Source organism: Galendromus occidentalis, unplaced genomic scaffold (assembly GCF_000255335.2).
Source record: "Galendromus occidentalis unplaced genomic scaffold, Mocc_1.1 scf7180000077192, whole genome shotgun sequence".
Taxonomy (NCBI): domain Eukaryota; kingdom Metazoa; phylum Arthropoda; class Arachnida; order Mesostigmata; family Phytoseiidae; genus Galendromus; species Galendromus occidentalis.
Window position 1 is genome coordinate 29,886 of NW_003805180.1, and position 26,690 is coordinate 56,575.

Genomic DNA, 26,690 nt, shown 5'->3' on the forward strand with positions numbered 1-26,690 from the left:
GGATCTCGATTCCAGCTCCGATATTTCGATCAACTCGAGTGATCTGACCCCAACCCAGCTTGTCGACGAAGACACGTTGACATCCCTAGCTGCTCTGGACCCCGAGACGGGGTTTCCTCCCCTACCGGACGCTCCACAACTCTTCGCGTCAGCGTTTGAGTCTACATTCTTGACAGAATCGGCAGCTCCGTCCACTCCGACGGAAACGCCCTCAACAGAATCAGTCGAGGCCACCGAAGTGCGGAGAGCTTCGACTCCAGTGCCAGAACAAATTGAGCGCAAGGACGGGTTGTCTACATTGCCGTCAGTCACAAGCGGGAACACAGTGACCGAGGACCCTCCGGCCCTGACGACCGAAAACTTAAAACGACGACGACGAAGAAACCCATCGTGGCTACTACAACGACCGTTAAACCTACACCGTACGCGCCATCAGCGGTGCAGAAAATACCTCAGTTCATCAAGTCAATCTACGAAGCTGCTACCCAGAAGCTACCGAGTTTCATCCACGCTCAAGGAGTTGACGTTGGACTCCTCTCTCCCCCGAAACAGGTTCCGAGCAGCGGACCCGCGAACTCTGGATCGGGGAATTCTGCCTCAGGCAGCAAGGTTTCAGGGAGTTCTGGTAGCGAGGCCTCAGGGAGTTCTGGTCCCGCTAGCGAAATCTCGGGGGGTTCTAACTCCGACAAGAAAAGCGCAGGGACTTCTAGTTCCGACAAGAAAACCTCAGGGAGTTCTAGTCCCGACGCTGTAGGCCCAGGCAGTTCTCTTTCCGGCAGCAAAGCCTCAGGGAATTCCGGCTCCGACGGTGAATCCTCAGGGAGCTCTAGCTCCCACAAGAAAACCTCGGAGAGTCCTGGCCTCGACACGGCTGCGTCAGGGACTTTGGGCCTCGGCAGCGGAAGCTCGGCGAGTCCTGGCTCCGTCAGTGGAACCTCAGGGAATTCAGACTCCGACAGGGAAGTCTCGGGGAATTCCCCGACCGGCGGCGATGCCTCAGTGACTTCCACCCCAGGCATTGACATCTCAGGGAGTTCTGGCTCCGACAGTAAAACCTCAGGGAGTTCTGGCTCCGGCACTAAAACCTCAGGGAGTTCTGGCTCCGGCACTAAAACCTCAGGGAGTCCTCCCTACGGCATTGAAACCTCAGGGAGTCCTCCCAGCGGCATGGAGACCTCAGGGAGTTCTGGCTCTGTCAGCAAAATCCCAGGGAATCCTGGCTATGGTAGTGAAACCCCAGGGAGTTCCTCCTCCGGCATTGGGGCCGCAGGGAGTTCTGGCTCCGACACTCAAACCTCAGGGAGTCCTCCCCACGGCATTGAAACCTCAGGGAGTTCTGGCTCCGGCAGTGGAGCCTCAGGGAGCCCAAGCTTCGAAAGTGAAACACCAGGGAGTTCAGGCCCCGACAGTGGAGGACCCGCAAGTCTTACTCCAGGCCAGTCTCGATTTCCCAGCACTACCGCGGCTCCCAACCTTCCCGTGGAACTTCAAGCTGACAGCGCACAATCCGGACCGGAGCAGCCTGCAAAAGCCAAGCCTTCAGGGTCTGAAAATACTTCGAAAAGGGATCCTCAACCCGATAGCCAAGGTGAGAGCCATGATCAGCTTATGAAAGTGTCCGGATGCCTAGGTGCGTAATTACCGCTTCACTAACTCCGGTGTGCTGGGTTTAGAGCGTCAGCTTGCCGTAGAAGTTTGTCTCTTCCAAAGGGTTTGTCTCCAAAGCCCAAGTTTTCTCGAAGAACCGGCGAATGAGACGCTTAAAACCGAAAAGGAAATCGTCGAGCTTCACGGAGCGAGCGACGAAGAGAACGAAGCCGAGGAAGAAGAGGAAAGCCATCAATCAGAGCAAACCATCGAGGTTGCTCCCTCGAGGAATCGACTGACTGGATTCCTTCCGCTACGAACGTGGACCAGGACCAGCTTGTCGACAACCACGACGACAACCGGGAGACCGAAACCGATGACCCTCTCGACTGAAGTGACGATTCCAACATCGAGCTCAATCGACGAGCTCGAGAATCTGTTCAATACGCCCGTTGAGAAATGGAATTCTCAAGACCTAGCGATCTTCCAACGATTCTTGACATTAGGTGCGCCGCCGCCGCTATTGGTTCACACCAGAAATCCTCGTATCACCGCTCCAGCCTCCTTATTCTCGCCACTGGACTTACGGTTTCTTTCGCCGCGGTGTTCGTCTCCTGAACGAATTCACCGCTGTCTGGTATTCCGGTAGCACCAGCTCGGAGGCTCTCCTCCCCCCACTTAAATATAATAAAGGCGAACTCTGCGCAGGTGGATGATTCTCGAAGAGAAATTCGGATTGACCGCAGGGCTCCGAGTACATTCTATGTACCCTTCTCTTCCAACCTCTTCTAATTGTGCACTCTTGGGAATTCTCGAACGATACCGGCACCGAGTTGCGGAGGGAAAATACGTAGGAATGGACTGAGCGCTTCAGCACTGATAACTGATTCGCAATTTCAGATTCAACAGCAACTGCTGGACGCTTACCTCAATCGTCACCCAGCGGCGGGGTCACCCCTGTTCGCGCTCCACCTCCCATGAGTTCGACAACTTCCACTACCACCACCACTAGCACTCCGAAACCTGTCCTGCAGGTCCAGTTGACCACATCGAAGCCCATAGATTCGCCCCTCGGTACGCTCATCAAGGGCACCGCATGCGAGGGTCAGACGATGAGCAGATTGGACAGAATCATCGAACACTTCCCGGCACGACTGCCCGAACTCCACGAATTCAAGCGACGACGATTTTTGCGAGCGGCCGTAATCGGTGGTCTCCACACCCTCCGATCGAATCAACGCAACGTTACCTGCAACCTCACAACAAGTGAGTTCGCGAAGAGTGATGACCCCACCGTTTCGGGACTTTCGGAAGGATTGCATGAATTTCTTGTAGAGTAGTGCTCCTTCGGCACCTCATCTGGATCATTCTCAATATTTTCAGAAACGACCTACTGGGGATACAAACTCCGGGGTCAGTTGGATGGCATTCTCAATTTGGGAATTACCGGTCTCCCGCGAATGTACCTCCGCTACACAGGTCCTCTGACCGTGAAAGTGAGTCCGCATACTGCAGTCAGAACCTCAACGCGTGATTGTTGATCCTCCCCGTGTTCATCCTGGGGGAAAAATCGGTCGTACGGAGGTATCCATTCCTCATCGAAGCATGATTTAATTCGATGAATTTGTTCTAGATCCAGATGAGCGCCATCGGCAACGAGTCTCGACCTTTGGTCGATCAAGTCACAGTGGAAGAGTCACGGGTCGATGAGATCCATTATCAGAGCGTTCTGGGCTTCGAGCAGCCTTTCGTGGAACGAGCCACCAAGTAAGTTCCACCTCGTGGATCAAAGCCGTGTTTCGCGTAAGAGCTCGCTCACCCTGTTGGAGATCGACAGGGAAACCCCTTGATGGCACTGCAGAAAGAATCTCCACCGCTCACTTGAGTCGCCCGTTGAAAATTCATAACCCTATCTTTCAGGTATCTGCTCCAACGGGCGATGAAAGAAGAAGTCATCGATCCGATTACTAACGCACTGATGGACGAGATCCAGAACCCCAAGGCGGACAAGAGCAAGGTATTGCTTATCGACGACATGAAGAACCAGAGGAAGTTTTAAGGCGATCTCCTTCAATCCAATGGCAGCTCATTCTTGCGACACCAGGACTAATTTATTCGAACGCTTCAAGATAGGTAGATGAAATGTTTGGATGATATATACACCGACAGACTTAAAGCACACTCTTGGTTGTAATTTCTCGATTCGTTTATAATATAGGAAGGTCTGATGTCTTCTGATACAGTCACTGAGTTCGGGAAATGGGAGCTCAATTTCCCTCGGTGCAATCACGTGATGGTCTGTTTGAATAAAATCTCGACGGAGCTCCCCTATTCGCTTGCCTCGAGATTCGTCGCTTTTAGAGACGTTAACGCTATCTCCGCCGTATGAATATCGAACTCCTGCGTGTCTCGAGGCGGACGCTCAGTTATTTGCAGAATAGGGGAAGATGAAAGATTCGCGGATCGATCTTTGAATCGTCATCGGGATCTATTCCGGATTGGTTGACAAGATCTGTGGACGAGTGAATAAGGGAAGGAGCAAAAATATCTATCGGCGAATCGTCAATACGGACGCATTCGGAGGAGAGCGGCGCCGAAATCCGTCTGAGCTGCGAATTCCTCCGCATGCAAACCTCCGTCCCGGTTGCACTTCCTCGCAGTCTCGAGACTATCTCGCAGAGAACGTTTTTTCCGGAAGTTCACCCCGGAAGATGGAATGAGAGAGAGAATAAACTGAGTCGCACAATTATCCACAGCAATTTATTCAATGAACAATACGCTCTGATAAGTATACACAGAAAAAAATCGAGTCGATCCCTTCATTCATCGCATTCTCACACTTTCTCTGTCCCTCTCCTCTCCGAGACATCCAGGTCTGTACAAGTTCATTAGCCATCGTTCCGACACCGCTTTTTATAGTTGTGTACAAAATTCCCGAGAACAATCATTATTCATCCGGACCAAAATTACCCCTAAAAATCCTCTCTCTGAATACAAAGAGCTTCCAAGCTCTGACTAAAATATTTATAAATTAGACATTGTACAGGATAATTTTCGTCCAAAATCTATTTCCCCATGAGGTTTCCAATGGACGTGACTGAATCCATGTCCTCATTGGGTTCTCCCTGTTGGAGAATATTGGAGATGCTAAAATTCTCTGACGGTTTCTCTTCAACCGCAGAGGCGACAACCTGCGCTTGAGGTCCACTCGGACCCCATTCCGGGAAGGATTCGTGAGCATAGGGAGCGCCGGAATACGCAGCGGCCGGATAACCTGAAATAGTTCGATCCCGTTTCAAAATCGGAAATTTCCACCACCGATCGCTCTTGATAAACTTATTTTTCCTTGAAGATCTGTCGACAGACACACAGCGATAGATCGATGATTTCTCCGAAGGAGTTCGATCAGTCGGAGGACCTACCTGGCATGGGGGGCGCTTGATGATGGGGTGGGTAAGCGTACTGAGCGGGGTAAGAATAGCCAGGAGTCTGATAATATTGGGCCAAGTCTTCTGGGGATTGTCCCGTCGTCGGAGGGTACTGCATCAGTCCAGCCGTGCTCGGGGGATAGACTGTTCTCAATCCGTTATGCGCAGCTGCGACCATCGGATGTGCCGCCGCAGAGACCGCTGCCATAGGCGGCGCGACCGATAGAACATTCGGAACGACGGAGGCCACGACAGCGGTCGGCACGCTTGGTATCACCACGGTTGGGAGGACCGAGCTCGCCACGGCGGCTTGGGGCACTTGGGCGAAAACCGTTGCCGGGACGGCGGCGACGGCAATCGGTGATTGTTGTTGCAAAGCAACGTTTTGGAGCGTTTCGGGCGGTCGTATGGGAAGAGCTGCTTCCGTAGCGATTGGTGCTTGAGGTGCGGCTTGCTTCGGGGTCTCGGTGTCCTCGAGGGATTGTTTCTGCTTCTTCTGCTTGCTCATATTCGCCATGAGATGGCTCGGCAGGGGCGGCCACGCCTTCGGAGCGTCTTCTTCCTCAAATTCCTCTTCTTCTTCGTCCTCATTGTCGTCGGACTCGATAATTTTTGCGCGCGCCTTGCTGGCTTCCGCTCGGCCGTTTCTTCGGACGACCTCATTCGCCCCCGTCACGGCTTCTTCCCGTTCGGGTTCGAAGTCGTCATCGTCCTTCGAAACCTTTTGGGCCTTGCTCTTCCTCTTGGGCATATCCCAATCGCTTCCATCGTCGGAATCGTCATCGTCGTCGCTGAGGTTCTTCTTCTTCTTTCGCTTACCGGATTTAGCGGCGGGTTTTTTCTTGGCCGGTTTCCCTACTTTTTTGCTCGATCCTCGACCTTTCTTGGAAGCTGAAAATGGAATGTGAATAAATCCTCAATGAGACGTCAAGCCACGGAGTTTTCGCTTATGCGTCGATTCCCCGTCAGAGGAAACGATCCTTCGACTTACCACTTCTGTCTGAGCCCTTCTTCTGTTTCTGAGCGAGTTTCTTCTTCTTTCTTCGAGCGACAGCATCCGAGTCGGAGCCGTCGTCATCCTCGTCCTCGTCTTCCTCGTCATCATCCTCATCGTCCTCGCTGCCGCTTCGGTCTTCTTCATTGCTGGGGTCTTCCTCCGGAGTAGACTCGTCATCGTCGTCCTCATCCTCTTCCTCTTCTTCATTGATAGAAACCTCATCATCGGATGGCTTCTTCCGCCGAGTTGACGCTCGAGGCTTTTCGTCCTCTTCGTCACTGCTTTCGGCGTAATTAACTGTTTGACGTTTACGAGGTTTACAGAAATCTCCGGAATCGTCGCTAGAAGCTTTGAAACTCTGTGAAGCCTCACTATCGTAGTCGTCCCATCTGGATCCTCCCTCTGTGAAGAATGCGGAATGCAAATTAGGAGATCGGCTGCAGATTTGATTGGGGTCCCATTCGTACCTGCCACTTTGCGAAAAAAAAATTCCCCAGTTCAGGACTCACTCTTGGAGCTCTTTTCCCTCGACAGGGGATTCTTGCGACGAGCTGCGGATCTTTTAGCACTGCGCACATTGGATCGACCCCAGGAAGCGTCCGATCCTGCTTCGGAATCCTCTTCCTCTTCGTCGTCGGAGGCGAACTTCCGCCTGCGGCCTTTTTTAGGTTTCCTCTTGTTGATCTCGATGTCGCTGTAGTCGGAAGCCTGGAACTCGGAATCGTCCGAGTCTTCTTCCGAATCCGCCGCGTTCAAATCGCTCAGCTTGGATTTCCGTCGCCGTTTCGTCTTCTTCGCTGAACCGTCTTCGTCCGATTCGGGCAAGAAGTTCGACATGTCCTTCCCGCTGCGTTCTGCGAAAAAACAAAACAAAGATCGTATCTTCAATGCGGACACGAAGCCAAATCCTAGTAGATGCGTTCAGATTGATCGATACTTTCTCTCGCTAGATCGAGAGCCGGTTGGAAGACGGGGCTCGATGTCGAGAACCTACGCACTTCTTGGGGGTGAACTCCTCTGCTGCTCGATGTCCTCTTCGTCATCTATTGCTTCACGCATGATTTTGTCGTACTCCTGCATTTTCTCGCGAATTGCATCACCTCGTCGAGCTGCACGTCGACGTCGAGGTTGACCTGAACTGTCGTCTGAGAACTCCCCGTCATCGTCATCCGAGCTGCCGACTTCACTGATCTGAGGAGCGGAAAATAATACATCGTTCTAGAGAAGAATTCGCTCCATTTCGAGGACCTCTGTTCGAGGGCTGGAAGGCCTCTTCCCAGGAATCCGTATGTATTCTTGCACCACGAAGCTCGAGAGAGCTCGGCACCTCCCCCGGACGGGCTACGAACCTCGCTCTCCTCATCCTCGAAGTCCTCTTCATCGGCAAAAGTTTTCTTTGTGTTCACGTCTCTTTTGCCGGTAGGCAGAACGTTGCCTATGTTGATCGACACGAATGCCAGTCTCTGTTTCCGGGTGATTTCCTTCTGCCTCTTCTCCCATTCGGCTTCAATAAAACTCAACTGCAAGGAGCATGCGTTTCGAAGGCGTTATTATCGAAACCGGAACTGTCTTACGCTGCGATTTCCACGGCGAGAGCATTGATTATTATGAATGCCGAAATAAGATTCGTCGGTTCTCGACTGACCTTGCCGTTGAGAGCTTCGATCAGTGCGTCGTGTTCACAGGGCGGACAGTACCAGTTGCCGAGAGGAATAACCATCAGAGCGGGTTTGAGACAGCTCATATGATATCCGGCGTCACAAGAGTCGCACAAGAGAATGAATTCCGGATGGTCGCTTTTGTTACATTTTCTGCACGGTTCGTCATCGACAACTGCCTTAGTTTCATCGGCTTTTTTCGCCGTTCTCGCTTTCTTGACTTCCTCGTGAGTGAATTCTCCGTCGGCGATGTCTTCGTCGCAGGCGAATTCATCCTCGTCGTTGTAGTCAAAATGCAACACGTCTTCCTCATGCTCCTCGTATTCCTCGCCGTAGAGCAAGCCGTCCATCGAATCGGCGTCGTCCTCGTCCGACTCACCCTTGCGGCCGCGTTTCTTCTTGCCTTTGAGCTTCTTCATGAGCTCCTTGTGGGCTAGCTTCTGTGCTTTAAGCATTTCCTTGGCAGCTTTTTTCGCGTTTTTCGCGTTTTTGCTTGTAACGAAAACGACCTCCTTTTCCTCCTCTTTGTCCGCCTTGCTTTTCCGCTTCTTCTTCGAAGCTTCGTCGTCGGAAACTGCGTATCTGTAAGCGATGATCAGTCAGGCCCGGAGTCGCTATTGGGAACGAATCCGCGGAGTATCGTCCCTTCGTCCTACACCTTGATTAATTTATATGACTCTTCGATGTCCAAGTCACACTCCATCGAGTTGATTGCAACTTATATCATCCTGTGCCATTTTAATGTGAATGAATGAGACTTACTTCTCCACTTCCCGGCGCATCCTGCAGCTTCTCCGAGGTCTGCCCTCGGTGTCCGCGTCCGCCTCTTCGGCTTTTCTCAGGCGTTCGGCTTCAGCGAGCAGCGCTCGAGCTTCTCTGGACAATTTCTTGGGTTCCTGGGAATGGCATGGATACTGAGTCAATGGGACCGACATTCGATCGTGAATTTCGTTATCAGGGGCGGCATTATACACGGATTCGGATAAATGAATGGAGTATGAAATGAAGGGCAAACCTTCGGTGGGTCGTCATCCTCGTCCTCGTCCTCTTCGTTCTCCGGCCTACTCTTCTTCCTCGCGGCTTTTCCGCCGTCGTAGTCTTCATCGTCATCGTCGGCGGTTCGAGATTTCCGCCCTTTCGCAGTTTTGGGTTTTTTATCATCTGTACTCGCAGCTGATTTTTCCTTTCCGTGTCCTCTCTTTGGCCTACCTCTCCCCCGTTTCTTAGGAGCAGCTTCCTCGACCGGCTCTTCCTGCTCTGCCGAAGTCTCGGCTGCTTCTTGAGCTTGCGGCTGAGCGAGAGCATCGGCAGCATCGATACCTTCGGGCTTCGCAGGCTCCAGCGGTTCGGGCTCGATGTCCTTGTCAACCTCCATTTGCCGATCTTCGATCGAATCTTTGTCCTCTTGCACGACGTCCTTTTCTGATTGTGCCTCGCTTTCTTTCTCGACACACGTCGACGGAGGAATTTCGTCTTCCTGTTTCGTTTCGGCGTGCTTAGCCTCCTGCTCCTCTCCAATTTTTCCGGAGCTCTCGCTATCGATTCTTTCCTTGCTCTCGGGGACATCGACGTCCATCTTGTCGCCCGGAGCCGCTTCGGTCGACGCTCCGATATCGTCTTCTCTCGGGGCAAGCGTTTCCCCTTCGTCGTCGTCATCGTCGTCGACATCTGCTCCTGAAGCGTCTTTCTTGCCTGTGCGGAGATCCTCGGCAGCGTGATCTGTTTTGTCGTCGTCAGTGGACTTTTTCTTATGAGGTACAGGTGGGGAATGCACCGCCGATTGGGGTGCTGCCGGCAGTCTCTGTTCTTGCTCGTGGGGGGGAGTGGGCAGATGAGGTAGAGAAAGGTCTGTCGCGGCGGTATCGATACTTCCCGGGACTTCTTTCGAAGAAGCGGAGTGCGCAGCTTCTGGCATTCCGACAACAGGTGCTTCAGCTTTCAATGGCTGACAGTGCGCCTCGTTCTCAAATTTTGCCTTGAACGCCAGCTGATTTTCACCGGATGAGCGCGAGTTCTCGTTCTGTCGGATGCAGAGATCCTCCACGAGTTCTTTCTTCTCCTCGACTTCTCGTTTGATTTCAACTTTTATCGAGGGACCGTCCGCGTCCTCATCTCCGACGGGCTCTTCATATTTCGAAATTTCTTCTTTGATGCCAGCTTTCGTGTCTTCGTTTTCGGCCTTCTTCGGCTTGACCATCGGCCGTTTGGGGCTGTAATCCCGATGATAATCGTTAGTAATCGAGACTCGCATGGCCAGAATCACGGGCATTGAGAATGTCCCGAGAATACTTACGTGTTATCGCCCTTGAACTTCTCTCCTTTGAGCTTTTTCAGCGCTTCGATGAACTCGCCGAGCTCCTCTTTCGTTTTGTGGAGCAACTTGAAGGAATGCTCGTCGTCAAGATCCTCGGAGAACAGCCGAACATTCAAATCTTCATCGACTTGGAGCCAATACACCATGCCGTCGACATCTCGTCCCAAAGGTAGAAGACGGAGCTCTTCGGAAGTTTTCTCGTTAACAGTCTGTTTGAACTTCGTATTGAAATCGAACTGGAGCTCGAGGAGTCCTTTGAGAATGTGGACCTTGGACGCGAGATCCAGCTTGGCATAACCCTCATTTTGGAGGCAAACGACGAGCGAGAAGTTGTACGGTGTCAGAAAGCTCTCACAAAACTGGAAGCGAAAAATGTCAAGAGCTTACTCGCGGAAGAAGAGCTTGAGACAAAAATCGGACGCGCAACGCGCTACTGATCCAGACCGACTGGCTCCGGGATTCATTTGGAGATTCTGCTCGATATGGGCCCGTTAGCTCGCAGTCACTCACCTTCGCCAAATGTTTCTCAAACCGGACTTTGTTTGCGCCGGAAAGGATCTTCCTGAGTAGTTTCACATGGATGTCTATGAGCTGCTCGGACACTGTGGATACGAAATGGATGAAGACACTTCAGTAAAAAACACCGATCAACAGCGACAGCACGACAGGCACGTCGGTAGGTGCGAAAAGACCAAAATTCGGTTCCTCAACCCGGTTCCCGCAGCTCCGAAGAATTCTCGTGCCTTCGTGACTTTCACCTGAGCCGTAGCCTACGCGGGGTAGAGGGTTCACTTGTCGGCTACGAGATCGATCGCGGTCAGAAACATTGAACAAGACGAACATGTTCCTTCAGCCTAGGGCGCCAACGGTAAGCTGTCAAACCCCTCGAGCCGCTTGAAGCTCTGACAACCCGGATTCCCAACCCCAAAGCCGAGCTCTAGTTGCAAGATATCGTCTATCCGTCAAAAGCTCACCATTGCCTTGTTTTTCGAGCATGAACTGCACTTCTTTAATTGAGCACGGAATTCCTAATTGACTCCCGAAGCGGTCCAGAAACGAGCACAAAACGGCGAAGTCCGGAATGTCGTCACAAGAGGTTGCTTCAGCCTCGACCACGGGTTCTTCAAGGATCCTCGATTCATTACTGTCCGCCTCCTCGGTCATGTTCTCCTGGGTTGAATGAACACAAAGTCGAGGAGAACTCCGGACAGCAACCCTCACATCACAAACAAACCAACCAACATAGACTAACACACAGTAGTAGCAGCAGGCACAGGGTTGTGGGACGTCGAAGCCGGCTACTGGGTGTGGTACGTGACCGTGCCACACGAGCACGACTGCGAGCGCCAGTTTCGTGCAGGGTTTCGCGCACGAAACTCGGGGCTCCGACGGCTGTCGAATGGAAATCCCGGGGTCGCGAGCTCGATCAGGATATATTCCGAACCGATCCTCCAGGGCACGGAAGAATCTTCGGGGAGACGAAAATATTTAGCAGACGACAGCTTTGCGCATACAAGAAGAGAGTGTGATGTGTGTAAGTGTGACTTTCAAAGAGCACAGATCAGGACACACCGTGCTTGCTGCCGTTCACCGCCGACTCGCGTTTTTCTCGTTCAGAAACCCCGCCGCATCTGGAAAATGTCCTTTTTAGCTAGGGGCAGCATCGCCCGTCTGGCAGCGAGGAACTTCTCCACTTCACAGAGGAACAACGTGAAGGTTTGCGTCCTCGGAGCGTCCGGCGGAATCGGTCAACCTCTATCTCTACTTCTGAAACAACACCCCGGTATCAGCTATCTGTCTCTCTATGACATTGCGCACACCCCCGGAGTCGCCGCCGATTTGAGCCATATCAACACCGGCGCACAGGTCAAAGGTTTCGTCGGTCAGGACCAGCTCAAGGCCGCCCTCGAAGGTATTCAGATCGTCGTCATTCCGGCTGGTGTACCCCGCAAACCCGGTATGACCCGCGATGATTTGTTCAACACGAATGCGGGTATCGTCCGCGACCTCGCGACAGCATGCGCGCAGGTCTGTCCGAAGGCCATGTTGGCCATCATTTCCAACCCCGTCAACTCGACCGTTCCGATCGCCTCGGAGGCTTTCAAGAAGGCCGGTGTCTACGATCCCAACAGAATCTTCGGAGTTACCACCCTCGACGTCGTACGTGCCAACACGTTCATCGCCGAAGCCAAGGGACTCGACCCCGTATCGCTGTCGGTCCCCGTGGTCGGTGGTCACGCCGGAGTCACGATCATCCCTCTCATCTCGCGAGCATCGCCCAAGGTGGACTTCCCCCAGGATCAACTCGAGAAGCTCACCAAGCGAATCCAGGACGCGGGAACCGAAGTCGTTCAGGCCAAGGCTGGAAGCGGGAGCGCGACGCTTTCGATGGCGTTTGCTGGAGCCCGTTTCGTCTTCAGTTTGGTGTCGGCCATCAAGGGTAAACCAGATGTTGTCGAATGCGCATACGTAAAGTCCGACGTCGGGGAAGCCGGTTTCTTCTCGACGCCACTTCTTCTCGGCAAGAACGGCCTAGAGAAGAACTTGGGCCTGGGCAAGCTTTCCGACTTCGAAGCAAAGCTCGTTGCAGAGGCGCAAGACGAACTTAAGAAATCCGTACAGAAGGGAGTTGAGTTCGCCAACAAGTAAGCTGTTTACTCCCCCGAGAGCGATGTTAGCTTCAGTTTTGAGCGAATGACGTGAATGGACTCGACGATCTCGAGAAAAAACTTCCGAATTGGAATGGAAGAAATCCAAACTGATACAGCGCAGTGCTTCATCTAGTGGCGGTCCTCCATCATTATCAACATCATGATTTGATCATCACCACCAATTGACGTTTACAATCGAATGATGGGGAAGATCTGTGGTGTGCGGAAGTTGTTGGTAACGTACAGAAAAATAAAGTAAATGTAGAGCGGATTCTGAATGGAATCGAGCTGTAACATAAGGCAGAGCGTCTTCGATTCTCATTTGAATCAATCAGCGTACTCCCGTCTCGCCCTCCGCAGCCAGTCTTCTCAGCTTCGACTGCTGGGAGCTGCAGCTCGCAAGCGGTTCATCAATTTATTTCATGCACGAATATTCGTTCCTTCGACTCGGTCCCCAGGCTGGACTGCCTCCGGCATCCGACCAATATTGGAACGAGATCCTATCGGAGGGATTGCTCGAATTCTCGGCCAGAAGAGTGGGAGAATCCCCCTCACATGAGGGGAGATGAAACGGGGAATCGTTATGTTTACAAAATCCGGTCCTGTTCCCGGCAAGTCAATCAGACGAAATTCGGCAAGTCACGTCCCCTGGATGAAGAGGTCTAGGCCGGAGGTCATCGCGATCCCCTCGGAAGTAGCGGGAACTGCTTCCGCAGATGGGTCCCGCACATTGTGGGTTCCTCAAGTGAATACCGGTGATGGACACCCTGTGTTTCGGTCAAATCGCTCGGAGAACATCGTTCAAGCAATATGATCTCGACCTACGACTTTACAACTATAGACTACAGAGCCCCGATTGAAGAACCCAAGGATCCGCATTTCGAGCATCTCGTCAGGACATCTGGAATTCGTTTTGCAGGCGGATACTTTGGAAAAACTGCTTTTCCAAGCTTCGAAGCCCAAGACACCGATGTGTCTTGGAACATTTATAGCCTGTTATCAATTTAGCACAAGGCAGCGGTCTGGTAGAGGCATCGGCTTTGTGGACGATACCAATCGCGTCCGCGTGACGCAACCTCGATCCCGTTGCTCAACTCTCACGGGATCTGCTCCAGGAGCGGTGGGAACATACTCTGAGAGTGCGCGGGACAACCGAAGTGATGATTCGCCTCCTCGCCGTTCATACTTCAGCAACGAGAAACTAGGGGTTGTTCCGTTGATTCCATGATTATCGTTCCCCCCTCGAAATTGTCGAGGAAAGGCCGCCGGGGTGCTCTGCGGGACCCATCGCTGATATTCGATCAATATATGGCGATGCTGTCTCTCCGGGGAGAGCGCGAAAGACTCCCTCGAGTCAGGAGATTTTTCCCCTCCTCCGTCATGGCCCTCAGAAGTTTCGACTCCTGTCGATTCCCTCCCAAACTGCGCATCTTCAGGATGCGGAGCACCGCGACGGATGGAGATCTCCCGGAAGCATATTGGATCGACACCGATTTCAGAATTCCCTGCGTTAAACAAAGTACTCTGAGCTGCCCCTCCAATTTGACATGTCTTGCCTTTTCCCCTCTCATATTTGCCCACCCATCTGAAGAGGCCGCTTGTGGTACGCTGTGGTTCTCCACGATCAAGAACATCAAGCCCAGATTTTGAGATGTGTTTCTCCATCTCCATGAGAGACATGAGGATGGTGACGATGATTTGTGTTGAGATGAAATGATACATGAATTTGGCCGTACGACACCCGCGGAGTGAAGCGAATCAGAAAGCTCATGTTTCCGGAGAGAGTCCTCCGCTGAGGGATTTCAACTATGATATCCAGTCTTGTCAACGCTGGCGTCTTGGTTGTTACCGGCCTTCTTGTTGGAACGTCTCGAGTCTTCGGTTTGGAATACTCCTCCCGCGAGCTTTTGTCCGGATAAAAATTACAATAATTTCAGTGAGAAACTAGAGCACTAGAGTGCGAGTCTGCCACAGCCTGAGTGTTGGGTTCCGTGCTGGGTTGTCCCAGGGATATATCTTAACCGACCCGGCAGCTGTTCGACTTCTACTGAAGAGGGTCTCTCCAGATTTCCGGGCCGAGGAAATTTTTCCAAATATTTTTAATTCCAAGAGGCCACGAACTTTGGGGATTCAAGAAGGTCGATCCCGAAGAACTTTCTGCCCGCTCGTCCAGTCATCTCTCGGCGGTCCTCTTCAAGCGACGCCAAATCAATGTCAGGGAGCAAGAACCACTTCTTTTCGAACGTTTTTTTTTATCGCAATCGGGAACATAGCGTCAAAGGGAATCCGGGTTCTCTGGCCAAACAGATCAATGATGATGAATGATGACTGACTGATTTATCCCCTGATATCAATCCAGCAAGGCAGGGCGCCCAAAGAGCGCCTGGACTCCATCTAAATCTTAGCAATGGCCCACACGCGGGGTGGGTTGTTCGGAATTCATTAGGGCTCACGGCGCACTCCACGAATCGGACACATATTTTTCCGAGAAGTCCGGTCCATCCGCCGGACATGGGGATTTTGAGATCAGTCCGAACGGGGACCTCAAGTTTCCCACCCAATCGATCATGTTCGAGCGAAAAACTCGGTGCGTGACTTCGACTCGAATTCCGCGCTCAGACGCCTGGATCATCGTCATCATTGCGAAGAATTCGTCAAAACATGCAGTTATTGTCAGACCAGTCCAACCTCGCCCTCGTTCCTTTCGAACGAATTGAACGCACTTCCAAGTGTTGAGAGACGGCCGTATCGGAGAGACATCCTTCCGGACAACTCGATCGCCGTTCTTCCGTTTTCCGGCATCATAGTCCTCGAACTAGGGTCCTTGTTCCACGTGCGGACCTCCTCCTGTGTTTTCGTTTTTGACTTGAGTCATCAATTTTTGACAACAGGCTCGAAAACTGCAGCAGAATTTGATTCGATCCGAACTTGAGTCGGTTTCGAGCCTAATAATCGACAATGGTGTTTTACTTCACGAGCACATGTGAGAAGAAATTCACGTATCAGACAGAAGCTTGTCAATCATCAACGTTCGATTTCGGGGTCTTCCTGTCATATCTTCTTGTTCCTGAGACGTAGTGTCTGAGTGAGTGATGCTAAAACCTCTCTATTATTCCAGCTACGAATCCGCCGACGGAGTTATACATGGGCGCAGATAAACATGAAAGTAAGGAATGATGGAATTTCGAATCGTTCGCGGATATGAGCTGAACATTCCTATGATACAGTGCTGAGCTCCTCCGGAGGTGTCGCCCCTCCGATCACTCCGGGAGTGCGGGTCGGAGGTTCACCCTAGCGGGGGCAAGCGGTTGAAATAATCAGGTCATGAATATCCCACAGATGAGGAGCTGATTCGGTGGGGTTGGCCAGAAGATGTGTGGTTCCACGTTGATAACTTGTCGTCCGCCCATGTGTACGTTCGACTGCAACCGGTGAGTCTCGTCGGGAATCATTTGAATCTCCACATTCGTGAGGCACTCCTATCAGTTCGGTACTGGAATTCTCCTTGCAGAACCAAACAATCGAAGACCTTCCCGAGGACCTAATCACTGACTGCGTTCAGTTGGTCAAGTACAACTCAATCAGCGTAAGCTAAACGAAGTTCTTTTTGCTTAAGATCTGCTCGAGTACTTTCTATCGAGCTGTCCCTTCCGAAAGCGCCCATTCTGAATAGTAGCTCCTCCTTTCAATATTATTTGGACTCTCGCAATGTCCACGGCTCCTGACTGGAGGTTCTCCGGCAGGGCAACAAACAAAATAACATCGACGTAGTGTACACAATGTGGAGCAATCTGAAGAAGACTCCAGGTATGGAAGTTGGACAAGTTGCGTTCCACAAAGATAAGGATGTCAAGAAGGTTCGAGTCGAGAAACGAATCAATGAGATCATCAACCGTTTGAATAAGACGAAGGTGAGTGTTGAGAAGCTTTTCGCATGCAGAGCTGCATAATGAGCTTCGGGTGATCCGGGAAACCGTTCGAACCGTAAGCCTCGGGAGACTGCGGTCATAGATCTCGGAACCCTATTGAAGTAAGTCCATCAACGTCTTCTCAGGTGGAAAGGAATATTGACCTACGGGAAATGCGAGAAGAGAGGGACCGTAAGGAACGCGCGGCGAAGCGTGAAGAGGAGCGCAAACAGAGGGAACTCGAGAAAGAAGAGGCGAAGAAACGGGAGGAGCTGAACAAACTGAAGTCGTACGACTCTTTGATGAAAACGGAAAACATGACGTCCAACCTGGACTGCGGTTATGATTCCGACGACTTCATGTGATATCGCTCATCACGATGTGTTCTAGGGGGTTAAAAGTTGAGGTTTCTAATGATTTATTCACTATCGATGAGAATAAACTCATTCCGACCATAAGAGTCAGAGCCAGAACTCTAGGATCGGCAGGGACTGCTGTAGTTCGGTGCATTCGATTCACCCCATGAGGGCTCGCTCCATAGATCGCTGAAATTAGGCCATTGAGAAGCATCGATACCAAGATAATCACAACCTATCCGTTTATTGGTGAGAACCACTCAGGGACATCTGGAGACGATGCCGCAGAACAAACACCACTCGTTTCGACCGCGTGATTGATTTGCATAACCTTGTAACTATATACTCATACATATATTGACGGTGGAGGACACGTTAAGTGTGCAGGTGTAGTAGCGAGGGAGTAGTTGCGCTTGAAAACGTAGCGTGTAGACCCGTGCCGGATTTCAATCCCTCGCGGCTTCTTGGGACGTGACCCTCCCGGCCAAGTAGAAGAAAATCAGTCCGAAAACCACGACTCCAGCGATGATGTAGCACATCACTCGACGATTACCTCTTCCTGATCCGAGTAACTTATGAATACGATTCGTACCCCCGCTCATGAGGTTCCGGGTGGACTCGAAATTCCATCCCATGCCGTCGAGGTATCTGCGGAAAAATCTATGGTCAGAAAACGGAGCGTCTTCGGAAACTCATGAGAGGGATTCCCCTTCCACCTGCAGGACGTTATAGGGAATGATGATCATTTCAACTCCGAGCAATTCACCTGTTGTGTTCTTTGGCTTCATCCTCTATGTCGTAAGCGAGACTTTTCAACTGGCTTATCTGACCTGCGAGGTGTTCGGTCAGCCGTTGATTCTCCGAGTTCATCCGATCGTCCTCCATCGTTGGCACAAACTCGATTCCTCGACTCCGATCTCGAAAAAATCAACAATGACGATCTTACGTCGTCTTTCCCGGCTCGCTGCCTGAGGGTTCGGTGATGTTTTCACTGGGTTGCGACTTTTTCTCGACGTGACCAGAGCAATGCTCGCAGTCCTTCTCGTCTTCGTCTTCCGAGGAACTTTCTCCGAACTGTCGCGGCTTCGTATAAATGCAACAACACTTTGATTTCTTCTTGTTCAGGTGTTCGTTGTCAACAACATCTGTCGACCATCCGACACGCCTAGAAACGCGAGAGGAATTCGAGAATTGATTTTTTTGCGATCCTGGTGATCCTTCCACGAAATATCCTCGTAATTGACATTGTGCATACAAGCATCAGACAGCTGATATGACCAGCAGAGCCCATGACGAGATTCGACCCGAAATTTCAAAATCAGTTTGAAAACGAGGGATTTCTTAAGGTGAACGAGACGAAAACGAATTCACCCTGAGAAAATCTTTAGAGAAAAATGACTTGAGCTCTGGCAGCCGAGGACAAGAGTACCTCGACACTCGGAGCAGCTCGGGAGCCGAACCCCGAGAAACTGTCAGACGGAACAACAGCTCAATACCGGAGTCATCTGACTGACAAGGGAGCGTTGGAAATTTCAGAGAAGCGACACACCGCGAAGAGTCTCGAACCTCAGTCCATCGAGCTCCGAATCAACGATAGAGGTTTCCTTCCAGCAATCAGAACCGATACGCAAAATTGTCTTCGTGTACGGGTGACGTCACTCACCTCCCGCTTTTTGGTTTCCTGAGTTTGAGAACGAGCGAGGGACTCAGCCGCCCAGACGGTCCGTCGGTTGTTTCAGTCTGAGCTACAGTTAACTGTTCGGTGCTTTGCAGCGACATAGCGCACCTCTATTTCACGAACAAGTCTCTCTGGCCGCCATGAGCGCCGCCATCTTGCCGAGCGACAGAGTTGTCGTTGTTGTCGTTCGCTTGAGCCGGAGCCCTGAATAGGAGCTCTCGACGGCAACAACGTTATCAGCACGGATATCGCCGAGGACCACGAGACTTTTTCGAAGGTGCTCGTGTCGATCGCGAGAAATTCGGATCTCGTACGATGAAAGGTCCGTCATGAAATCAGTGCGGCTGACGACCCTCTCCTGAATGCCGCGCTGCCTGCCTCTAACATGGCGGATGTCAGTGCAGCCGAACTGCCGAGTGTCGTGTGAGCGATTTCTGAAAAGGACAAAACTGTCGGAAGGAACACTTCACGTTTTGATGGAGTGAGGCAGCGTGCGATCTCGCTGCGGCTCCTTATCTGCTCCCCGAGGTGCATTTGAGATGGACCTGAGACCGAGCGAAGCCCAGGTGAGGAGAAGAGTTTAGGACTGAGAGATACATGTATACATGATGGCCAGCTATCAGCGGAGTCGAGTCCTATTCCCAGTGAAGCACCTATCTGCGGCAAAGCAATTGAGCATCTCCCCTCGTTTGATACATCAGCCGAGGATCGTTCGGGCCGGAACCAAGGCGACCGACGTCTATGTGCCCCTAAAATGCCAAGATCGAAGGGCATGACAGCGACGTTCGAAATCCGAGCGAGAGATCGAGGCTGATTCAGGCCGAACCCTTTTCGACTCGACTTCGGATATCCGCTCACTCCCGTAGGCATTCGAAAGTGTCCGGGTAAACCCTTTCTGTAGAAGCAATGAGTCGACGAATCAGGCATGCTCGTCTCATCATTCATGTCTCATGACGGGTGATGCGCGTATCCGAGGCGGAGGCATGAGTTTCGAATTTCTCCTCTGCATTGCCGCTTTCAGCTCCGCTCAAGTGAACAAACTTCTGCCTCAGATTTGATCACTGAGTCGTGGAGATAATTTCTCTGGATCACATTGTAGCTGGTAGACTGTAATCAGTGGCGCAAGCGAGACTCGCAAGGCTGCCTTACATCAGGTCCCTTTTCACTCAACTCCGTGAATAAGTGACACGGTAGCTGACTTTCCGCGTCTATTCAAGAGTCCGAGAGAAATGTTCACGCTCTGATAATGAATAGACTCGGGACCTCGGGTCGACTCGATCGTGGATTTCTCTTCGAAAACTGATACACGACCAATCCCAAAAAGGACAGTGTTGGAGTCCGGCCTCTCTCGGTCGTCGACTTGCGCGGCAAGGATCCCACCTGTCTACTCGGCGACAAGGGAATCATTTTGGCTTGATGCCGGGAAGTTTCATTTTTTGTCCTCGATATTCGAGTTTCGTAGAGATGTCGGAAGACAACCTCGAGCGCTAATTCAGGTGGAGTTGCATGTTCCTCATCCGCGTAGAATTTCGCAGGATATCTTCCTCATTATGAGGCATGTTCGAGGCTTCTCTCGGAGCTGCGCGATTCGGAGACGATAATTCCCGGTTCCTTCCACTCGATTCGACCTCCGTTCTCGAAAATGAGTATAAAGTTTCAGTGCTGGTCCACCCGCGGAACGCAACACCGTTCTCGGAACACCTGTTCTGTTTCCGGGAAAAATGTGGTATAGGCCATGTCGTACGTCTCTGCTGGTCCGTCGCCCGCCCGAAAATGTCTAAGAACGGAAAGGCTCCTCGAAATCCGAACGGGGAACAGTCCGCTTGGTTTCGCACGTGTGCCTTGGGTCGCTGACGAGATTATGCTGAAAAGCGGGCTCCCCCCGACCCTTTCGGCCAGGTGATATTTCTCTGGCCAAAATGTTGCGCTTCGTGTCAGGGAAAGTCCCTCGCGGAGGGCAGTTAAATCCGCCGTGGAGCCATTCGATTCATGTATTCCAATGCATATTAATAGCAGTCTAAAAGCCGGCAGTAATTCTGAGGTATAAATCACCGGGCTACGCGCGGCTTGAGATGATGTCCGAAGATCGGAGACTGATCCTGATGAGCCTTCCCCTGTTCTCACTTTCGGGAGTTCGCCGTGAGGATTCTGACTCACAAGTCGCTGAGCCCGAAGTGCGAGAGAGTGGAAGGAGTCGAATTCGTTTAGATCAGCGACAATTGACCCCGGCGGATTTTGATACCGTCAAATTTCGGGGAGCATTCCTCTAGTTCGCATTAGAGATGCGATTGATCGGATTGAGGAGAGAACCTACGAGGGATGGCATAAGTTCACGACAAACTCCAGTAGAATCCGTCGACGTAGACAGTCTCGTCGAGGTCCAATTTTTATACGGAATCTGCGTAGCTTCAGATACACTAGCGGAATGGGCCGATGCTGCTTGCTCCGCGCGAGTACCTAGGCATTCTCAACCCTACGATTACTTTCACTGCAAGACATCAATGTTCCCTATTCTGAGGAGGCTGAGGTTTCTCGCAGCCTTTGTCGATCTCCGAATGGATCGTACATTCCACAATACTCACGAGACCCAAAGGAAGCGGTTCTCGGTGAACATTGCGATTTTCGTCACTACGCGGCGCTTCTCTTCATCGCCAACGGCTTCGTAGGTTCCGCGCTGCGGTGGAGATTCGTTCAAAGTGTGGCGGGTCGTGTCTGGGAACGGGCGCGTCATCATTCTTCTTCGAGCAGACGGCTTCTAGTTTTGCTGTTTTCTCGAGATGATCTTCCCTGTGGTCGTCGCCGCCGCCGCAGAGAACTCTGTTCTTCTCTCATCGGATAGACATCAGTGGAGCGTTGTTTTCTTGTGTGATGGCTGCGGAGTCGGGGCGTCAAGCTTGAGGAATGGATCGAACATGTTGGGGATATTAATTCGACAATCTCCCGTTGACTTTCCTGCTCGAAGGATTCATGGTGGACCCACGGAGCTCGCGACTCTCCGAGTTTTGGTCGCGGATGCCACAGTTGACCAAGAACAAAGATGACTTCTCTTCCGCTCATGTTGGATCAGCTGCGTTCCGGTTGCATTAAGGGCATCTCCTTCAGTCGAGCGAGAGTCACTGAACGTCAGCAGAGCATCGAGATCTCAAAAACATCTGATCTGGAAGCTTGCCACAAATTCCCAATCAACGCTCTCTGCCTGGACCCCGTGGAAGGCAGGTTCCTACTATCGGGTGGAATCGCAGGACAGATCTTCGTGCATGACACGTTCGAACAGAGTGAGGGCACTCTGCCAGTGGTCGCTAAAATTCCCCACGGCACTCGATACGCTCACAAGTACAGCGTAGAGACAGTACAATGGTTTCCGGCGGACACCGGTACCTTCACTTCATCGTCGATGGACAAGACGTTGAAGTTGTGGGACGCCAATCGTCTAAAGCCGGTCTTCCTCGCGAGGTTCAACGGCCAAGTCTACAAGCACCATCAATCCCGCGTCAATTGTAATTTAGTTCTCTTAGCCACCGATGAATCTCACGCTCAGATCCTCGATCTCAATACGAGTTCGAAAACCCACATGCTATCGGGAGCTCACACCGGGAAGGTCAGACAGTGTATATGGTCGCCAGTTGTCGAACACCTGTGCGTAACGGGAGGCACGGATGGTCGAGTTTGCATTTGGGACGTGAGGTATACGCGCGGACATCTTGCAGCTCTCGACACCGACCACACGAATCAGAAGAAGGCGAACCACCATCGAGCGCACCACGACAGGATAGTGTCGATGGAGTTCAGCAGCGATGGACTCGAGCTCCTGACCTACGGTCTGGACCATACCGTTCGAATTTGGGATGTTGCTCTAGCTAAAAATCGTAGAATTAATTTCGGTAGGATATCGTGCGCCAGCGTCAAAGGGGTCCAGATTGCTCTCGCCGACGACGGGACAACGCCGGTCCTATTCGTGCCGTCAGGACAAAGTATCAGGATGTGTGATACGACGACTGGCGTTCGTTTGAAGAACCTCAGGGCTCACCTAGATTCGGTATCTGCGGTCGTTTACTGCAATCACACGAAACGGCTCTTCTCCGCCGGGGCTGATCGGAGTATCTTGCTGTGGTGTAGTGAAGCCGAGCTCGAGGAAGATTCCAAAGCCAAATCCGAGGCGATTGCCGATCGATGGAGTGATTCTGATGACTGAAACAAGCGTCGGAACATCGCGGGAAGCCATCCTGCGATGTTCAACCCAGGAATCGGTTACCGGTGGGCTCCTGGTGATCCTCCTGGTGATGTCCCGGAGAGTGATATATATTTTTAAATAAAGACAGATTGTTCGCGTAAAAGTATTTGCGTTTTTCGTTCCCGGATAGCTTGCTGGAATGAATCTTCATGTAGGCTCTGTAGCGGACAAGCATTACGTTCAAGTCCCGTGGCTGTAGAGCTTCAGAACAGGCATCGAGATCGAGGTCGGACTATGTTTCGAGTGATAAACGTAGTTTTAGTAGTCGTTTCGAAATTTCAGCTGGTGGGCTCCCATTTTGCTGCGTATGAAGCTCTCTACAAGCAAATCGATCCAGCGGGCGTCAATCAAATCGGCGCCATCGACGCTGCCGCGTTCCTCAAGCGGAGCGCCCTGCCCGACACGGTGCTGAGAGATATTTGGGAGCTCGCCGACCCCGAACGAAAAGGGTAAGAACTCGTAGCCCCGACACTGCAATAACAGCAGAGGAAAAGGAAGAGGTTGATCCGAACCCGAGACTCGTATCGCGAGTTCTGAACCCCTAGAGCTGTTATGTGACACACATTTTCGCTCGGCAGGTTTCTGGACCGCTATGGATTTTTCGTGGCGCTCAAATTGATAGCGCTCGCGCAGTCGGGGGTGTCGCCTTCTACCGCTGCCTTATACCAAACGGAGACTCCCGCACCTCGCCTACAAAACACTCCGCCAGCTATCGACTGGAGTATCAAGGCGGAGAATCGCAAAAAATATGAAGAAATGTTCCAAACGCTCGGACCTCAAAATGGTCTCCTGCCTGGCAATAAAGTCAAACCGGTGAGTGTCAGCCCGCTATGGAATAGAATTTCCACTTTCCCCATGTGAATATCCCTCGATGTTTAAAAAGTGCGTTGGTCCAACTACGGTCACCAACACGAAAAGTAACTAGAACGTTCTCGTAGGTGATGCTGAACTCTAAACTTCCTGTCGAAGTTCTGGGCCAGATATGGGATATGTCCGATCAAGATCAGGACGGTTCCCTCGACATGGAAGAATTCGTCGTGGCGATGCATCTCGTCTCGAAAGCGCTCATCGAAAACGCTCCAATACCGAAGGCGCTCCCCCCACAACTAGTGAAAACAAGATCTGCAGCCATTATCCCGGACCTTATACCTTCGGGTTTCGACGATCCCGGTCAAGGATCCTCGCCAGCCCCACCTGTAGCGCCCACTCTCCCTGCGACGGTTGCCTCGCCGCCTGCCGCGGATCCTTCTCCCGGCGAGACAGTTGGCAATGGTGACAGCATTATGGAAATCGAAAGAGAAAAGCATCTCAAATTGTTTAAGCGACTCGACGCCGACAAAGACGGTTTCGTCAACGGTGCAGATTGCAAACAGACATTCCTGGACACCGGTTTGCCTCAGCAAGATCTCGCTCAGATCTGGGGCTCGGTTGACACCGCGCAGACGGGACGATTATCGAGCGTGCAGTTCGTTCAGGCTATGGGCATGGTCGAAGAGAAGCTCCGGGAGCGCAGCAAACCCACTGGGAATAAGGAACTCGACGCTCTCAACGAAGAGATACGTCAGCTTCAAACGTGAGTGGACAGAAGATTGCTCGTGAGATTCGAGACGATAGCGAAACATGAAACGGGGAGGAGCTATGTATATTGCGATCACTGGAACGATTCCCTCTTTTCTTCTGCAGTGAGAAACGTATTATCCAAGAAGAAGTCGACGTCGTCGAAGCCGAGGCTCGGACTCGTGAGGCGGAAGTCGCGGCCGCCCGTAGAGAGCTGGAACAACTACAAGCCATGTTGAGACAGCTCGAAGTGCAGAAGAGAGAAGCCAATAAGAAACTTGCCGAGCTCGGAGTCCAGAAGGGAGCGCTGGAACAACGACTCACCGAAACAAAGGCACAGCTACAAGACGTAAGTTCGATCGAACTCGATCGCCAGAATTCCTCGCAACCTTTCTTCTGAATATACGGAATGTAGACCTAGGAGCTCATACGCAGGGTCTCTGCTTTCCTCTCGGGTCAAGAGGAACTCGAGCTTGAAACCTATTCAGGTCATATTCGTGGATCGATCGGCCTCGGCGAGCAGTTTTCCGTCTGCTGGAGAATCGGGAAAATCCGTCGATTCCGTGTGTTCGGTGCTGACCATGTTATCTGAGGAGCACTTGCGTGGTAACGCCGGTGGGCGTTAACTCAGACGGCGTTTCTCGCAGAAACGTCCCTCCTCATTCTTGGTCGGCTCTCCCTTCCACCGAGAAATGATCCCCTTCTCAATTTCCAGGAGCAAGAGAAAGTCGCGGTCTTGCGAAAGACGTTCGAGGACGAGAAGAAAGCTATCGAGGAGACCATGGATCAGGAAGATCCGAAAGAAAAAGAGTTGAGTGAACAACTCAAGAAGATCGTCGAAGAAATCGAAAGCAGCAAGGTTAGTTGGCTTGACTTATCTTTCTTTATCCTGAAAAACCTGTGAAACTATCGCTGCTATTTTTCGCGAATCAACCCCGCTCCTTCTTCCAGGCGACCTTGCAAGAATGGGATGATCGCAAAGAAGCTGCGATAGCCAAGCTTGCCGAAGAAATGAGCTTCGCGAGCGATCCGTTCGCGGGTCAAGACCCCTTCGCCGCGAGTGGTAGTGACCCATTCGGATCTTCGGCCACCGGAGCGGGTGGAGTGGATCCTTTCGGCGGTGATCCTTTTGCCTCAAGGGCCAGTCCGACACCGGCGCTGCCGCCTAAGACAAAAGGCGGAACGAAAGCCCCTCCTCCTCGACCCGCGCCCCCCAGTAGGCCCGCAGGACCCACTAGGGCGGCACCTCCTGTACCGCCACCGCCGCTTGGCGACGACCCATTCGCACCGAGCAACCCGAGTAGCGCTCAGGTTCAATCCAACGACGGCTTCGCCAACTTTGACGCGTTCGGCGCTAGTGCATTCTAAGTCAGGAACCGCAGCAGCAGCAGCACTTTTCGCGTACGATACGACTACAAACACTTCATTTAAACGCGGACCGTTTCCGAGAGCTATAAGGAGAGGATTCCATCAACGCCTCGGCATGTCCTTCGTGGGACAGCCTTCGCCTCACTTCGTTCGGGGACGGTCGGACGCGATATCTCACTCAGCCTGTGTTTTAGGCACTTGCCGCGCGTAAAGCTGGAATGAGCCAATAGCGAGCAGAAGTTTCGGAGCCGACAAAAAGCGAACTCGGGAATGTGGAGCGGGAATTGAAGAAGGTGTGGATTCATCACGGCGAATCGGAAGGAGTTTCCGGTACTCGATGAGGACGGTAACGAGCAACTCGAGGATCTGAACCCTACAATTAGCGTTTTAGAACTCTACCACATCCTTCGGGAATTTTCGAGCTTTGTGCAGATAGTCAATTGAGAGCTTCAGCCCGACCCATAGGGAAGACCTCGGAAGACGGAACATCATCGGAAGTGAGATCGGCACTCCCCAGTGTCCATCGCTATCCCGGTGCCCTCGATATCGATATCGACGGTCAGTGGGTTCTGTGGACGAACCGCTTTTCTAATAACTCGAAGAAGCAGAGTACGGTCCCTCCCGCTCTGCCGGATCATTGTTTGGCGCTGTAGTTGAGAAAATGAAAATTTTCTGTTCGTATTCTCGGTCGTCGGTGATGTGCAGGAACCTTGTTGAGTCTGAGGCGATGGTCGTGGGAGCTCATGATTTGATCGATTGGGAATAGGGAATTCATCATTGGGATCATTGGGAACGCTTTCTTGTTGGTGACGATCACATGGGAGATTAGGAATGAGGCGTTATTTCAGGAAATTCATAATCAGAATAGAACGGCAAGGCGGAAAAATGAACTAGGAGAATGATTTCGAATTGCATGATCTGTGATGTATGTTCAGTCGATTTATTTCATTCCTGCAG

The 26,690-nt window shown here is 51.9% G+C and overlaps 7 protein-coding genes across 7 annotated transcripts; 4 read left to right on the forward strand and 3 right to left on the reverse strand.

Annotated features, from left to right (window-relative positions):
• Positions 1–4,503: 4,503 nt before the first annotated feature.
• LOC100898311 (remodeling and spacing factor 1) lies at positions 4,504–11,148 on the reverse strand. The gene is made up of 12 exons (XM_029111013.1): positions 10,959–11,148; positions 10,495–10,586; positions 9,964–10,343; positions 8,686–9,880; positions 8,433–8,566; positions 7,658–8,252; positions 7,362–7,532; positions 7,011–7,203; positions 6,518–6,866; positions 6,007–6,479; positions 5,010–5,906; positions 4,504–4,861 (listed from the first exon to the last, which is right to left on the reverse strand). Exons 1-12 carry the CDS (start codon positions 11,146–11,148, stop codon positions 4,653–4,655), a joined length of 4,878 nt encoding a protein of 1,625 aa, XP_028966846.1. The 3' UTR covers positions 4,504–4,652.
• A 367-nt stretch (positions 11,149–11,515) lies between these two features.
• On the forward strand, positions 11,516–12,934 carry Mdh2 (malate dehydrogenase 2). The gene has a single exon (XM_003741726.2). The coding sequence runs from the start codon at positions 11,623–11,625 to the stop codon at positions 12,631–12,633; it is 1,011 nt and encodes a 336-aa protein (XP_003741774.1). The 5' UTR covers positions 11,516–11,622; the 3' UTR covers positions 12,634–12,934.
• Positions 12,935–15,280: 2,346 nt separating this feature from the next.
• On the forward strand, positions 15,281–17,003 carry LOC100907133 (coiled-coil domain-containing protein 25). The gene is made up of 6 exons (XM_003741725.2): positions 15,281–15,618; positions 15,754–15,801; positions 15,975–16,066; positions 16,147–16,221; positions 16,379–16,546; positions 16,690–17,003. The coding sequence occupies exons 1-6, from the start codon at positions 15,594–15,596 to the stop codon at positions 16,906–16,908; spliced, it is 627 nt and encodes a 208-aa protein (XP_003741773.1). The 5' UTR covers positions 15,281–15,593; the 3' UTR covers positions 16,909–17,003.
• A 119-nt stretch (positions 17,004–17,122) lies between these two features.
• Positions 17,123–17,787, reverse strand: Bet1 (blocked early in transport 1). Its single transcript, XM_029111017.1, has 2 exons — positions 17,666–17,787; positions 17,123–17,547 (listed from the first exon to the last, which is right to left on the reverse strand). The coding sequence occupies exons 1-2, from the start codon at positions 17,782–17,784 to the stop codon at positions 17,346–17,348; spliced, it is 321 nt and encodes a 106-aa protein (XP_028966850.1). The 5' UTR covers positions 17,785–17,787; the 3' UTR covers positions 17,123–17,345.
• A 54-nt stretch (positions 17,788–17,841) lies between these two features.
• On the reverse strand, positions 17,842–18,678 carry LOC100898460 (E3 ubiquitin-protein ligase PPP1R11). The gene is made up of 2 exons (XM_003741748.1): positions 18,563–18,678; positions 17,842–18,064 (listed from the first exon to the last, which is right to left on the reverse strand). Exons 1-2 carry the CDS (start codon positions 18,676–18,678, stop codon positions 17,842–17,844), a joined length of 339 nt encoding a protein of 112 aa, XP_003741796.1.
• A 2,711-nt stretch (positions 18,679–21,389) lies between these two features.
• LOC100898598 (DNA excision repair protein ERCC-8) lies at positions 21,390–22,896 on the forward strand. Its single transcript, XM_003741749.3, has one exon. It carries the CDS (start codon positions 21,615–21,617, stop codon positions 22,767–22,769), a length of 1,155 nt encoding a protein of 384 aa, XP_003741797.1. The 5' UTR covers positions 21,390–21,614; the 3' UTR covers positions 22,770–22,896.
• A 146-nt stretch (positions 22,897–23,042) lies between these two features.
• On the forward strand, positions 23,043–25,733 carry Eps-15 (Epidermal growth factor receptor pathway substrate 15). Its single transcript, XM_003741750.1, has 6 exons — positions 23,043–23,257; positions 23,387–23,621; positions 23,747–24,381; positions 24,492–24,714; positions 25,081–25,224; positions 25,317–25,733. Exons 1-6 carry the CDS (start codon positions 23,043–23,045, stop codon positions 25,731–25,733), a joined length of 1,869 nt encoding a protein of 622 aa, XP_003741798.1.
• Positions 25,734–26,690: the final 957 nt, after the last annotated feature.